The sequence below is a fragment of the Sapajus apella genome, unplaced genomic scaffold (genome assembly GCF_009761245.1).
Source record: "Sapajus apella isolate SASKATOON/1434 unplaced genomic scaffold, GSC_monkey_1.0 scaffold43, whole genome shotgun sequence".
Classification (NCBI taxonomy): domain Eukaryota; kingdom Metazoa; phylum Chordata; class Mammalia; order Primates; family Cebidae; genus Sapajus; species Sapajus apella.
The window spans coordinates 5,710,517-5,726,599 of NW_022436983.1; the positions used below are offsets into that span (position 1 = coordinate 5,710,517).

Genomic DNA, 16,083 nt, shown 5'->3' on the forward strand with positions numbered 1-16,083 from the left:
TATCTCATTGATAGAAATCTTGCATATTACGGGAGCAATTCTCGCCCCTTCCAGGCCTCTCTCTGGCAAGTCTTCTGCTGCGCGCCCATCCTCTCCCCCACATCCTTAGTCACTCTTCTTGTTTCTTCTTGTCTCCCTGTTTGCATCTCAGTCTCTCCTTCATCCCCCACCATTCCACTCTCCCCTCTGTCTCTCTCCTCTTTTCCTCTGTCTCTGTTTCCCTCCTTCCTTCACCTCCTCTTGCTTACTTTCTCTGGACTGACAGCAGCCTCTCTTCCTGGACAGATCATCTAATTGAAATGGAGCACACCAGAGAATGTTAATAGGAAAGGCAGCATTAATTAGCTAGCGCTAGCATAATTAGCTTCCTCCTCTCACTGCCTAGCATCTAACTGGATAATGAGTCTCTCTCTGTCCAGAGGGCAGGCAGGACAAGGGGCCAGGCCATGCAGGGGATGTCAGAAAGCCTCTTCTCTTTGGACCACCCCGCTGGGGTCCTCTGGTTGCCCAGCCCTGCCCTCTCCTGCCAGGCCCTCCTGCTGCTTCGCTGAAGTCTCTGGGAGGCAGATGCCCGGCCCCTGCCCATGCCCAAAGGTTTGATGTTGCTGGAGCTGCATATTAAGTGGCCCGAGCCTGACAAACAGTGGCTGCAGCTGCAGTATCCCAGAGAGGGGGTGGGAAGCTACTGAGGGTTCTTCAGGAGAGCTGTGACAGGCACCTAGTCCTGGCACAGTTCCTGGGCAATGGCTGAGCATGTTACAGTCCCCAGCGGGGAGCAAGGAAATCTGCTTATGTGACAGATAATAACTAACGTACTACACAGACTGCAGAGTACTTCCACTTTTGACCCCACAGTCGTACGAGGCAGCAATGGCCACTTCTATTTTATAGATGAGGACTCCAAGGTTCAGGGAGGCTCACTGCCTTGCTGATACACAGCCAGGACTCAAATCTGGGTCTGTCTGATTCCAAAGATCATGCTCTTTCCCTTGCACCCTGATACTTCTGGAGGTACTTTACAGCTGTTCATTAAATAAGAGTGGTTGCAGTCAAGTCGCATCTTACATTGGCCTTGAGAGTTCTAGTGTCAGAGGATGCAGCAAAAATTAGAAAATTGTGTGGTCAGACTTTTTAAAAAATACCCGTCACCCCAGGAGAAACATTCTTTCTGTCTGCAATTCTCCTTTTTTCTGTGGCCTTGGCTTTCAAGCCAAGACCCAAAAGGGAGAGGTGATGGGCAAATAACAGGAATTTTCTTTGCGTTTCTTACAGGTGTTTAAATTCAGTTGTGTTGATGTGTGCTTGATGCAATTCCATTGCAGTGTTTGTATTTGGTCATGAGTGGACAGAGTTGCTACCCAGGGCTGCGCGAACTACAAAACAGGGCACCTTCCCCTCCCTGTCTCTCCAGCCTGCTGACCCTCTCCCTCTTCTGCAGGCTATGGACACAGAGGATGACCCCTTGCTGCAGGATGTGTGGCTAGAGGAGGAGCAGGAGGAAGAAGAAGCAACGGGTGAGGCCTTTCCGGGGGCCCAGAAGCCAGGGCCCCGACCTGGGGCAGTGGGGCAGTGTTGCTGGCGGCACTGGCCCTTACCTTCCCGGCCCCCAGCCTCGGGCTTCTGGAGTACCCTGGGCTGGGCCTTCACCAATCCGTGCTGTGCTGGGCTGGTGCTCTTCCTGGGCTGCAGCATCCCCATGGCCCTGTCAGCCTTCATGTTCCTTTACTACCCACCGCTGGACATTGACATCTCCTACAACGCCTTTGAGATCCGCAACCACGAGGCCTCGCAACGTTTCGACGCCCTCACCCTGGCGCTCAAGTCCCAGTTTGGATCCTGGGGGCGGAACCGGCGCGACTTGGCTGACTTCACCTCCGAGACGCTTCAGCGCCTTATCTCAGAGCAACTGCAGCAGCTGCATCTCAGCAACCGCTCGCGGCAAGTTTCCCGAGCCCCCCGCGTCATCCCGGCGGCCTCACTCGGCGGCCCAGCACTGTCCCAGGACACTTCCGCGGCCCAAAAGCCCCCAGCCAATCGGAGCGGGAGACTTCGGCGAGAGACGCAGCCCCTGGAGGATCTGGCAGCCGACCAGAGAAAAGACCCGCGGAACCAGCGGCTGAGCAAAAATGGGCGGTACCAGCCCAGCGTCCCGCCCCCCGCGGCAGCCGCGGCCAATCAGAGTCGTGCCCGCCGGGGAGCCTCGCGCTGGGACTACTCGCGCGCCTACGTGAGTGCCAACACGCAGACGCACGCGCACTGGCGCATCGAGCTCATCTTCCTGGCGCGTGGCGACGCAGAGCGCAACATCTTCACCAGTGAGCGGCTGGTCACGATCCACGAGATCGAGCGCAAGATCATGGACCACCCGGGCTTCCGGGAGTTCTGCTGGAAACCCCACGAGGTGCTCAAGGACCTGCCGCTGGGCTCCTACTCCTACTGCTCGCCCCCCAGCTCGCTCATGACCTACTTTTTCCCCACCGAGAGGGGTGGCAAGATCTACTATGACGGCATGGGCCAGGACCTAGCGGACATCCGGGGTGAGCGGCCGGGATGCTGGGGCAGGGCGTAGGACCTGGTTTCATACAGCCCTTTAGGGAGATTTGGTCCGGGCCCAGTCAGTCAGGAACTGAGTGCTGGGCATGGCCAGAGGGCAAGGTGAAAAGGGCTGGGCTCAGGTGTGAGATGAGCCTCAGAGGGAACTGGAGGGAAGCTTGGACGCAGACCCAGGTGAAGGTTGGTGGGGGTTCTGCTGTGGTCGAAAGTAGAGAAAGCGTGGGATGGGGCTCGGGTATGAGGCTGGTTAGAGAAAGGCCAGGATGTGGTAACACAGAACCAGGAATATGGCCAGAGGAAGACAGGAGAAAGATTGGGGTTGAAGAAGACTGAGGTAGGGTTCGTTTTAGGTAAATTAGGGAGGGGCTTGAGGAAGGGTAGGGCGGGGTCAGGGAGTGGCTGTGGGGCCTGGGGTGGAGTTTTGGTAGATGTGGGCAGGGGAGAATCCTGGGAGGCAGGGCTACAATGAGACTGGCTGGCCTTGAGGGAGGAGGATTGGTGGGAGCCAACCGGCTGAACTCTTGGGATCCCCACCCCTGTCCTTGCAGGCTCCCTGGAGCTGGCCATGACTCACCCTGAGTTCTACTGGTACGTGGATGAGGGTCTCTCTGCAGACAATCTGAAGAGTTCCCTCCTGCGCAGTGAGATCCTGTTTGGAGCACCCTTGCCCAACTACTACTCAGTGGATGACCGCTGGGAGGAACAACGGGCTAAGTTTCAGAGCTTCGTGGTCACCTACGTGGCCATGCTGGCCAAGCAGTCTACCAGGTGGGAAGTCCAGCTGCATCCTCTGTGTGCGTGCCCATGTGTGTCCCAGGAAAGGGCTGCGTCTCGACAGGAAATTGGTTTCCAGTTGCCTCTACTCTTAAACTCCGTATCCCTTTCCCTATCATCTTTTCCTTGGGAAGTCTTTCTTTCTAAATCGGGGCAGAACCAAGTACATCCTTGCGGTCATTCTGACAAATGAAAGTCCCCTTTGCTTGATCAGTGCTAATGGTTAGTGAACATGACAGCTTTGGGCCAGGTAGGAAATCCCAGAACTCTGCCCTGGAAGTCTTGGTGCTCAAGGTCTTTCTGGAAAGAGTATTGGCCAGGGAGTAAGGAGTTTCTCCCTGTATTGGTCAGGGTTCTCAAGAGAGACAGAATCAATAGGATAGATAGAGGGATATGTGAGAGAGGATTTGTTAGGGGAATTGGCTCATGCAGTTATGGCGTCTAGGTCCAATGACACGCCATCTGCAAGGTCGAGACCTTTGGATCCTGGTAGTCTGGCTCAGTCCAAACTTAAAGGCCTCAGAACTAGGGAAACTAATGGTGTAATTCTTGGCCCAAGACCAAAGGCCTGAGAACCCCTTAGGACTCCTGGTGTAAGTCCTGGAATCCAAAGGCCAGAGAGCCTGGAGTTTTGATGTCCAGGGCAGGAGAAGAGTGTCCCAGCTCCAGGAGGGAAAGAGAGAGAAGAAATCACCTTTCAGCCCTTTTCATTCTATGCTGGCCCCCAGCCAACTGGATGCTGCCCACTCTGGCCACTGATTCACATGCCAGTCCCTTCTGGGAAAACCCACACAGACACACCCAGAGGCAAGGCTTTATCAGTTCTCTCCATATTCCTTAATCCAATCACCTTGATACCTAACATTAACCACACTTCCTGTCTGTAATACCCAGGGAGGTAATGGGCAAGTCACTTTACTTTTCTGGGTGTCAGTGTTCCTTTATTAGAATGGAGAACGTGATTCTGGCTGCCCTCTGGAGTCACTAAGAGATGAGCTAACAGATGTGAAAGTGCTTTGGGGTGGAAGGTGTTTTGGGATGGTGTGCTCGGGAATACAACTAGGTCCCTCCCCACCAGAACAGGGCAGAAATCCTTCTGGGCAATAATTGCAGTACTTTTCCAGTCTCCGCCCTGACAGGCCAGTCCCAGGCACAGGAGGAATCATTCTGCGTGAAATACCCTCATTCCTTCCACTGCTCATCCCTTATATTGAGTAACTGCTGGAATAATCAGAGCTACTATTTATTGAGCACTTACTCTGTGCCACACACTGTTCGAAACCCTTTATACATACCAACTCATTTAATTCTCATACCAGCCCAGTGAGGTGGTTGCTGTTATGATTATCTCCACTTTATAGTTGAGGAAACTGAGAAATGGCAATTAGGTAAGTTGTCCACAATTTTAAAGCTTATCGGTGGTGGAATGAGATTGAAATCCAGACGCTCACCCTTTGTGTTTTTGTGCCAGTTACTGCACTGGGAGCCTTCTCCCTGCCCTACTTCTTTGCCAGGCAAGCTCCTATTCATCTAGATCCAACGTGGGCCACTTTGCCCAAAGGCTGGACTAAATGCCCACTCAACCTGCTATGGTTTGGATATGTTTTATCCCTGTCAAAACTCATGTTGAAGTTTAATATCCAGTGCAGCAGTATTGAGAGGCGGGGCCTACTGGAAGACGTTTGGGTCATGGAGGTGGATCCCTCATGAATAGATTAATGCCATATTGTGAGAGTGAGCTAGTTCTCACTCTTGCCGGAATGGATTCGTTCCCAAGAGAACAGGTCGTTGTAAAGCGAGGTTCTTCCTCTTGTTTGGTCCCTTTTTCCTGTTCCCCCTTTGACCTTTCTCTGTGTTATGATGCAGCACAAAAGCCTTCACCAGAAGCCAGTGCCATGCCTTTGAACTTCCCAGCCTGCAGAACCATGAACTAAATAAAACCTCTTTTCTCTGTAAATTACCCAGTCTCAGGTGTTCTGTCATAACAGCACAAATCGGACTGAGAAACTTCCCCGGTTTCCATAGTCCCCTTTCTTTTCCTTAAGGGAGGCAGGAAAGAGCACACACAGACTTCGGAGTCAGATGTATCTTGGGTCCTATCCCAGTTATTCAAGTTATTGTGAGTCTTCGTGAGCTATTTCACCTCTCTGAGCTACAGTTTTATCATAGTGCTTCTCACTCTGTCTTTTAGTTGTAACTCACAGGGCATTTCTCCAGTCAACAACATCAGCATCACCTAGGGGCTTGTGAGAAATGCAGAATCTCAAGTTCTCTCCCAGACCTGCAGTATTTCCAGGTGATTTGTTTGCACATTTGAGTTTGAGAGAGATCTGGTATAATGGTCTGTCTCTATTGGATGTGAGTTTGTTGAAGACTGGGTTTGTTTCTGGTTCCGTTTCTATGGGCCAAGCCACAGCACAGTGCCAGGTACCTCTTAGTAAGGGTTTGGCTGGTGAGTGAATGAATAAATGAATGGAGATGCCTCAAGGAAAGGTACTTGGCTGGGTTGGGAAACGGAAAGGTGCTTACTATAGAAGGACCTTTACGGTTTTAGATACCAGTGTTGGCTCTGCCCAGATGTTTAGCTGCTAAGGCAAAACCCCCACCCTTAGGGAAAAAGCCACTCTTTTCTGTTTCCTCCCATTAGAGTGTCACAGCAGTGGTGACAATCCTGTCTTTAATGCCTTCTTTTGGATGAACAAAATTCTTAAAATTGCTCTATTATTGGTTACCCAAGAGATGGCAACATGTAGCTTGACTTATAACAGTATAATATAAATGATCACTTTTACTGCTCTTAATACTGGAGTCTTAGAATATGTTCACTACATTTATTGAGCTCCAGTTTTTTGCCTTTATGTTGCATGCATTTTAATTCTTGCTACCTTTAAGCCCCATAAGACATCACATCATTATTTTACAGAGTCTGCGTTCATTATATTTATTCACATAATTGCCTGTTTTGTTGGTGTTCATTACTTTGTACTATTTCATGTTTCCCACTGGGATCATTTTCCTTGTGTCTAAGAAACTCTTGCATTTCTTTCAGGGCAGGTTTGCTGGTGACAAATTCTTTGTTTTGTTTGCCTAGTAGACATCTTTATTTTACTTTCATTTTTGAAGTATATTTTTGCTGGTGTAGAATTATTATAAATTGGCAGTTAATTTCTTTTAATACTTTACCTGAAGATGGCACTCCATCGTCTTCTGACTTCCATCATTTCTGTAGAAAAGTAGGCTGTAAATCTTTTTTGTTGCTCTATTAAAAATTCTCTTTTTTCTGCTTTTAAAATCTCTCTGTCTTTGTTTTCACCAGTCTTACTGTGAGGTATATTGGTGCGTTTTCTTTGTGTTTGTTCTGTTTGAGAACGCAGAGTTTCTCGAAGCTTTAGGTTGATGAGTATAATCAGTTTTAATAATGTCCTAGCTATTATCTCTTCAAATATTGCTTCTACCTTGTTCTCTGTTCCCTCTTTTACGCACTCTGATTACACAGATGTGAAATCTTTTCACTGAGCCCCATATGTTTTCAATGCTTTTTTCTGGGTTTTATTTTTTTTTATTTTTCTTTCTATACTTTGGTTTAGATATTCTAGTTCACTGATCCTGCTTTCTATTTATCGTCTCTAATCTGCCATTTAATGTCTATTGAGTTTTTAATGTTATTGTTCTGTTTTTCCATTTTGAGAATTTCCACTTGAATCTGTTGTAGATCTAAATCACTGGTGCAGTTATTTTATTCACCACTTAATTTATTTTGTTCACATTCTCCTCTCTGTTCTTAAACATGTTAATTATAGTTTTTTAAAGATCTTACCAACTTTTAGTATATGGATAGCCTGCAGATTTGTTTTGTAGTCTCTTCTTTCACTTGGTTTGGGATATGTGGTCCTGTCGATGGGTATACCTGGCAATTTTTATTTTTTTATTTTTATCTTTCTGAGACAAGGTCTTACTCTTGTCATTAAGGCTGGAGTGCAGTGTCATGATCATAGCTCACTGCAGCCTCAAACTCCTGGGCTCAGGTAATCCTCTCATCTTAGCCTCCTGGGTAGCTGGGTCTATAAGCATGTGCCACCATGCCCAGCTAGTTTTTTGGTTTTGTTTGAGACAAGGTTTCACTATGTTGCCCAGACTGGTCACAATTCCTGGCCTCAAGTGGTCCTCCCACCTCAGCCTCTCAAAGTGTAACTTTTATTAAGTGATGAACATTATGTGGAAAAAAAAACACACAGAGGTCCAAATGACGTGATTTCCTCCAGAGAAAGTTATCCTTCACTTCAAAAGGCACATAGAGTCGTGACTAATCACCTTAAACAGGCAGCGACCGCACTGAGAGTTGAGGATGGTTTGCAATCCTGAAAAGTCTCAGTCTACCTCTAGTTTGCCCTAGATTCTCTAGGATTTTCAACTGAGAGCTTGGTGTATTCTGCAGCGTCCTTTTCCCTGATAGGTTGCAAACTCTAATATTTTATCTCCCAAAGCTGCTAAAAAAATAAAAACGAAAACTCCACCCTGCTTTTTCGGAGGCTTTCTGCTTAGGTTTTGGCTTCAGGCCTCACACAGCCCCCGTCTTTAGCAGAAAGGCTGAGGGAAAACCTGACCATGTGCTCTGCTGGTCTGCAAGTGTCTGCCCAAAGCTCTGCTGGCTCATCTGACTCCCAACCAGGTTTTTCAGCCTTCTGCCCAAGTTTAGAATCAGCAAATGCCTCCAGGGTAAAAATGGCTGTAGAAGGGCAACTTGCCTTCCCTAGGTTCTTCCCTTTCTGGAGTCTTAGCCCTCTAGTTCTGATTACTTCATCAACTCTCTGCTGTCATCACAAATAATTTCTGAATTTTAGCGGACATTATAGTAGTTTTAGGTAAGATACTGGTCTTCCATAAGCTATGTCTTTCAACTTGAGAGTAAAAGTATGGGCATATGTCTTTTTGTAACCAGCATCTAGCACAGGACCCAGAACCTAGAAGTTACTCTATAAAAGCTATCCAAATTAATGTGTGAATGAATAAATGATTGATTTTCTAGCCTAATGAAAGCATAGCTAACCTATTTAATTCAACAAAGTAGATAATGCAGAGATTCTTTCAACTTGGCTTTTTAAAGTCCTGTTTATATTTTTAACAGCTTTATTGAGGTGTAATTGACATACAACCAACTGCACATACTTTACCATTTAATTGGTTTTGACATGTGTATACACTGTGAAGCCCTCACCACCATCAACACAGTGAACACTAGTAGGGAACTGTAGTTCATGCCTATATTCCTGGCTACTTGGAAGGTTGAGGCAAGAGGATCCTTGAGGCCAGGAGTTTAAGACCAGCCAGGAAAACAGCAAGAGTTTGTCTCTAAAAACACACAAAAATTAGTCAGACATGGTGACACATGCCTGTAGTCCCCACCACTGTGGCGGCTGACGTGGGAGGATCCCTTGAGCCAAGGAATTCGAGGCTGCAGTGAGCTATGATTAGCTACAATTGGGAGTTCTCTACTTCTTTTTTCAGTTCCGTTAGTTTTTACTTGGTGTATTTTAAAGCTCTGTTATTAGCTATAAAAACATTTAGGATTGTAGCTTGGTTGAGTTGATCCCTTTATCATTTTGAAATTATCTTCTTTGCTCTGAAATTTTCTTCATTCTTTAGTAGTATAACCAATCCAGCTTCCTTTTGATCCATGTTAGCATGGTATACCATTTTCCATCCCTTTGCTTTTATCCTATTTGTGTCTTTATACTTAAAGTGGGTTTCTGGTAGCCAGGTAGGTCTTGATTTTTTTAAAGGTCTCTGATACTCTCTGACTTACTTGGAATGTTTACGCCATTTACAGTTAATGCAATTATTAATGTGGTTAGATTTGAGTATATTTCACTCCGTTTGTCCCATATGCTCTTTGTTTTTCCTTTCCTCTATTTTGCCTTCTTTTGAGCTAATTGAATTTTTTTAATAATTCTATTGTATCGCCTTTGTTGGCTTTTATGCTGTAACTCTTTTAGTGGTTGCTTTAGAGTTTATAGTATACATCTTTAAATTATCACAGTGTATCTTCAAATGATATCATATCATTCCATATATAGTATAAGAGCTTTACAATAGTATACTTCCATTTTTTCCCTCCTGAACTTTATGTTATGTGGTTAAACATTTTATTTTAATGTATATTATAAGCCCTACACTACATTATTTTTGTTTAAATGGTCAATTATCTTTTAAAGAGATTTAAATAAATAAGAAAATTGTATATATTTATTGATGTCATTACCATCTTCAGTGCTTTTGGTTTCTTTATATAGATCCATATTTCCAGGTGTTACCATTTTCCTTTTGCCTGAGGATTTCCTTTAACATCTCTCATAGGCTGAGCACAGTGGCTAACGCCTGTAATCCCGCTTTGGGAGGCCAAAGCAGGAGGATTGCTTGAGGCGAGGGGTTCAAGACCAGCCTGGGCAACGTAATGAGACCCCATCTGTATTAGTTCATTTTCACACTGCTAATAAAGACATACCTTAAACTGGGAACAAAAAGAGGTTTAATTGAACTTACAGTTCCACATGGCTGGGGAGGCCTCAGAATCATGGCACTTCTTACATGGTGATGGCAAGAGAAAATGAGGAAAAAGCAAAAGCAGAACCCCCTGATAAACCTATCAGAGCTCATGAGACTTACTCACTATCACGAGAATAGCATGGGAAAGATGGGCCCCTTTGATTCAATTACTTCCCCTGGGTTCCTCCCATAACACATGGGAATTCTGGGAGATACAATTCAAGTTGAGATTTGAGTGGGGACACAGCCAAACCATATCATTTCACCCTGGCTCCTCCAAATATCCTGTCCTCACATTTCAAGACAAATCATGCCTTCCCAACAGTTCCCCCAAAGTCTTAACTCATTTCAGGATTAACCCAAAAGTCTGCAGTCTGAAGTCTCATCTGAGACAAGGCAAGTCCCTTCCGCCTATGAGCCTGTAAAATCAAAAGCAATCTAGTTACTTCCTAGATACAATGGGGGTACAGGTATTGGGTAAATACAGCTGTTCCAAATGGGAGAAATTAGCCAAAACAAAGAGGTTACAGAACCCACGCAAGTCTGAAATTCAGTGGGGCAGTCAAATTTTAAAGCTCCAATATGATCTCCTTTGACTCCAGGTCTCAAATCCAGGTCATGCTGATGCAAGGTGGGTTTCCATGGTCTTGGGCAGCTCCGCCCCTATGGCTTTGCAGGGTATGGCTTCCCTCCCAGCTGCTTTCATGGGCTGGCATTGAGTGTCTGTGGCTTTTCCAGGTGCACAGTGTAAGCTGTCAGTGAATCTACAATTCTGGGGTCTGGAGGATGGTGGTCCTCTTCTCACAGCTCCACTAGGTGGTGCCCCAGTAGGGAATCTGTGGGGGCTCCAACACACATTTCCCTTCTGCACTGCCCTAGCACAGATTCACCATGAGGGCCCCGTCCCCGCGGCAAACTTTTTTCTGGGCATCCAGGTGTTTACATACACCTTCTGAAATGTAGGTGGAGGTTCCCAAATCTCAATTCTTGACTTTTTTGCACCTGCAGGCTCAACACCATGTGGAAGCTGCCAAAGCTTGGGGCATCCACTCTCTGAAGCCACAGCCTGAGCTGTACATTGGCCCCTTTCAGCCACAACTGGAGTGGTTGAGACACAGGGCACCAAGTCCCTAGGCTACACACAGCATGGGGACCCTGGGCCTGGCCCACGAAACCATTTTTTCCTTCTGGGCCTCCAGCCCTGTGATGGGAGGGGCTGCCATGAAATTCTCTGAAATTTTCCATGTCAGAGAATGTTAATCCCCACGGTCTTGGGGGTTAACATTAGGCTCCTTGCTACTTATGCACATTTCTATAGCTGGCTTGAGTTTCTCCCCAGAAAATGGATTTTTCTTTTCTATTACATAGTCAGGCTGCAGATTTTCCAAACTTTTATGCTCTGCTTCCCTTATAAAACTGAATGCCTTTAACAGCACCCAAGTCACATCTCGAATGCTTTGCTGCTTAGAAATTTCTCCTACCATATACCCTAAATCATCTCTCTCAAGTTCAAAGTTCCACAAAGATCTAGGGCAGGGGCAAAATGTTGTCAGTCTCTTTGCTAAAACATAACAAGATTCACCTTCGCTCCAGTTCCCAACAAATTCCTCATCTCCATCTGAGACCACCTCAGCCTGAATTTTATTGTCCATATCTCTATCAGCATTTTGGGCAAAGCCATTCAACAAGTCTCTAGGAAGTTCCAAACTTTCCCACATTTTCCTGTCTTCTTCTGAGTCCTTCAAACTGTTCCAATCTCTGCCTGTTACCCAGTTCCAAAGTTGCTTCACATTTTCGGGTATCTGTTCAGCAACACCCCACTCTACTTGTACCAATTACTGTATTAGTTCATTTTAACAGTGCTGATAAAGACATACCTGAAACTGGGAACAAAAAGAGGTTTCATTGGACTTATAGTTCCACATGGCTGAGGAGGACTCAGAATCATGGCAGGAGGCAAAAGGCACTTCTTACATGGCGATGGCAAGAGAAAATGGGGAAAAAGCAAAAGCGGAAACCCCTGATAAACCCATCAGATCTCATGAGACTTATTCAATATCATGAGAATAGCACAGGAAAGACCAGCCCCGTAATTCAGTCACCTCCCCCTGTGTCTCTCCTACAACATGTGGGAAATCTGGGAGATACAATTCAAATTGAGATTTGGGTGGGGACACCACCAAACCGTATCACCGTCTGTATTGGAAAAAAAAAAAAATTGGCCAGGCATGGTGGCATGCACCTGTAGTCTAGCTACTCAAGAGGCTGAGGTGGGAGGACTGCTTGAGCCCAGGAGTTAGAGGCTATAGTGAGCTATGATCATGCCATTGCACTCCATCCTGGGTCACAAAGTGAGACCCTGACTCAAAAAAATATCTTTTAGTGCAGGTATACTGGAGATTAATTATTTCAGTTTTTGTTTATCTAAAAAAGTTTTCTGTTGTGCCTTTGTTTTTTGAAATGTATTTTTGCTGGGTATAGAATCCTGGGTTGACTTTTTTTCCATTACCTGCAAAGGATGTTGCTCCCCTGCCTTCTCGTGTGCCCTGTTTTTAATGAGAAGGCTGCTGCCAGCCTTGTCTTTGTTCCTCTGTGTCTTTTCCTCATGCTGCTTTTTAAGATTTTCTTTTGGTCACTATTTTTGAGCAATTTGGTTATGATGTGCACTGTAGCTTTTTTGTGCTTGGGGTTCATTGCTGAAGCTTCTTGTATCAGTGGGTTTATAGTTTTCAGCAAGCTTGGAAATTTTTCAGCCTCCTTTGGGGAGTCCAATAACCTATATTTTAGGCTGCACGGAGGACTGGAAACTCTCTCAAAGCAATAAGCCATTATATGCATAGGACTCATTTTGTTTCTCACCTCTCAGGGATCATCATCCTTGGTTGCCTTGTTTCATGTATTTTCTCACATTTTTGTTGGTTCCAGTGGGAAGACAAATATGGACGCCATCTTCTTACTACATCTTGGCCAGAAGCAGATGTCACTCATGTTTGTATTTTAAGACACAATTTGACCAGCCTGGTTATTTTTTTTAATTAAAAATAACTTGTGTTAAGCACACACTGAATAGCAGTGTAGAACTGAATATCTAGCAGCCAGTTTGAATTTAGAACTTGGCCATAGATACGGAGAATTGGAAGATGACATAGAAGCTGATTATAATTGATCATGATCTGCGTAGAGCAGTGGTTCTCAACCTTGACCCTACATTTGAATCACCTGGGAGAGTTAACGAGCCCTGATGATTCAGCCCCACCCTGGCAGTTCTGATAGAATTTGTTTGGAGTCTGGCCTTCCATCAGGATGATTGGAAGCCCCTAGGTGATTTTTATGTCCAGCCAAGGTACAAAGCCACAGGTAAAGTGGACAGCTCCTGATCCTCCTCCACGTGTTCACAGCCGGCTCTAATCCTCTTCCCGTCTTTCCTCCCTTCCCCCAGCAAAGTCCAGGTTCTCTATGGGGGGACAGACCTGTTTGACTATGAAGTGCGCAGGACGTTCAACAATGACATGCTCCTGGCCTTCATCAGCAGCAGCTGCATCGCTGCCCTGGTCTACGTCCTCACCTCCTGCTCAGGTAGGGCTTCTCTCAAGCCTACCCCCTCCTCCCCTCCTAGGGTGCTCCTAGAGCCTCCTGCTGCTGCCCTCTTTGGGCATGGAGAACTGAGATATCTAGCAGCTGTGCTGGGAACAGAGAGAGTGGTGAATGGTGTCCAGGGTTGTGGGGAAGAGGTGGGACCCAGCCGACGTCAGGGACACTAATGGGGCTTGTGTTCCATGAGGGTCCCCCAACCTTCTCCCTTGTGTCTCTTACCCTGCCCAGTGTTCCTGTCCTTCTTTGGGATTGCCAGCATTGGTCTTAGCTGCCTGGTGGCCCTCTTCCTGTACCACGTGGTCTTTGGTATACAGTACTTGGGCATCCTTAATGGGGTGGCCGCCTTCGTGATCGTGGGCATTGGTGAGTTGCCGCTGTTGCCATGGCAGTACACCTCCCACGTGGGAACTCTGCCCCACCCCCTTTCTCCCTGGATACAAAGCTTGGCTTTCACTGGGGCTCTACACAGCCCCACCGAGGCCTAGAGCCTTGGAGTGTGGGGTTAGAATATGGGTGGTGGGCGGATCCTTGGCATAGGGTGAGTGGAGAGAGCGGGAAGGTTTTGCTGGGCAGAGGTGAGGATGGTGGGAAAAGCCCAGGAAGTGTGGGAAGGAGGCCAGGATGTGGCAGAAGGCACCTACCTCTGGGTGAGGTTGGGGCCAAGGAGTGTGGTGTGTTGTGTGGGAGGGGCTTGAACTCTTGGTGGGAGGAGCCAGTCAGAGGGGTCTCTCCAAACTCGAAGCTGAGAAGCAGGACTCTCCTGCAGCCTGACCTCCCAGGAGGCCACTCAGACTTGGTCTAGGCCCAGGTTGGGCCTGATCCTGGAGATAGCAGAATGATCCTGGGCCTGCCCTCCTGGCCCAGGACTCCCTCCCACAGGTGTGGACGACGTCTTTGTGTTCATCAACACCTACCGCCAGGCCACCCATCTGGAAGACCCACAGCTGCGCATGATTCACACTGTCCAAACTGCAGGCAAGGCCACCTTCTTCACCTCCTTGACCACAGCTGCCGCCTATGCAGCGAACGTCTTCTCCCAGGTGCGGACCTGCCCTCCGTTCCTGTCCTGGCCTCCCCCTGCCCCCTGCGTGCACACCTAGGCCCTGGTCTCTGCCCTTTCCACCACCGCATGAGTGCCTGCATAGCCTTCACCTCAAGGTGTTTGCTCCATCTCTACAGTTCATTTTTGTCACAAATCACCCATTACCCAAATTTAACAAGTAGGAATATTATAATCATCCAGACGGCGTGTATCAGGGACACTCAGTAGTTCCAGCCCAGCCTCCACCCTGGAGGACATTTGATAGTTTCCAAAGCTCCCTCTCGTTTAATCTTCATCACCCGTGCTAATTGACAAAGGTACAATTACCATCCTGTTTTCCAAAAAAGAAACTTGGCCCCTGAGAGGCAAAGTGGCTTCTTCGGGGTCACACAGCAGATAAGTGAGAAGCCTGACCGAGTCCACAGCGATTCCCACCCCTGCCCCAACCCCTGCCCGCCTTCAGCGGCATTTTCCTCCCTCGTGCTGACTTCCTCTCGCTGCCTCTGAGTGGGGCTTAGGAGAAGGCCTTGAACCCAGGCTGGGTCCTTGGTGTGGAAAGAGTGAATTGGCCCAAGTCTTTGAGAGACTTTACGACCTGAGCTGAGCAGTCCATCTGGAAACCAGTAGATGCTTTAGGATTATCTGGGTCCTTCTAGAGAATCACTTCCAGCAGGTAGGCAGAGCTGAGTTCAGCTTCTGCTGTGTGACCTGGGGCAGGCTGTGTGACCTCTCTGAGCCTGGCTTTCCTCGTGTGTGGATTATCAGGGGACTGATGTGCTAGAATGGCTGTGAAAGTGTTTCACAGAATGCAGGCTGCGGCGATGCTGGTTCCAGCTTCCTTCCAACTGGCACCTCCCTGTGGTACTTCTGGAACACACCCATCGCTCCCAGTCCCCAGGGCCCCTGCCTCCGTCATGTGGCAACATTCTCTCCCTCCCCCCGACTAGCACATGGCCTGTTCTAATGGGATGTGTCTTCCACTGTCCTCCATTCATTCCCATAATGACAGTTACTGAGCCCTGCTTTGTGCCAGGCACTGTTCTAGGCGTGGGCTACAGAGAGCCAAGAGCCTCCACTCGAGATGGGGCCCTTCCTGTGCTTCTGTGTCCCCTGACACCAGCCCTTGGCTCCTGGTTTCCTGAGAGGCTGGCGGCTGGCATTCTAGCAGCCTGGGCCGCCTCCTCCTCCTGCCTCAGCCTGGGAGGGATCTGAGGTCCTGAGTGTCTCTCCGGCTACAGAGGCACCCAGGCCCCCTGATTCCAGGTCCAACCAGCCCCACATCCTTCTCTTCCTTTCCATCACCAGATCCCAGCCGTCCATGACTTCGGCCTGTTCATGTCTCTCATCGTGTCCTGCTGCTGGCTGGCCGTGCTTGTCACCATGCCTGCAGCTCTGGGCCTCTGGAGCCTCTACCTGGCACCGCTGGAGAGCTCCTGCCAGACCAGGTAAGTCAGGCGGGGCTTCTTCCCACAGCAGGGTATCTGCAATAGGGCTCTGTGAGCCGCTCAGTGTACCACCCTCTCTTCCAAAAGCCTTCTGTGTGCCCAGTCCTCTGTAGGCAGGGAACAGGGAGGAGA

The 16,083-nt window shown here is 47.8% G+C and overlaps 1 protein-coding gene across 2 annotated transcripts in view; it reads left to right on the top strand.

Moving 5' to 3' along the window:
- The window catches only part of DISP3 (dispatched RND transporter family member 3), a 55,448-nt gene that overhangs the window by 20,022 nt on the left and 19,343 nt on the right, over positions 1–16,083 (top strand). For both annotated transcript variants that reach the window (XM_032300386.1, XM_032300387.1), the window contains exons 2-7: positions 1,439–2,537; positions 3,102–3,321; positions 13,310–13,446; positions 13,693–13,827; positions 14,344–14,504; positions 15,812–15,951. In XM_032300386.1, coding sequence (XP_032156277.1) covers positions 1,442–2,537; positions 3,102–3,321; positions 13,310–13,446; positions 13,693–13,827; positions 14,344–14,504; positions 15,812–15,951 — 1,889 coding nt within the window. In that variant the 5' untranslated portion in view covers positions 1,439–1,441. The remainder of the gene's footprint in view (positions 1–1,438; positions 2,538–3,101; positions 3,322–13,309; positions 13,447–13,692; positions 13,828–14,343; positions 14,505–15,811; positions 15,952–16,083) is intronic.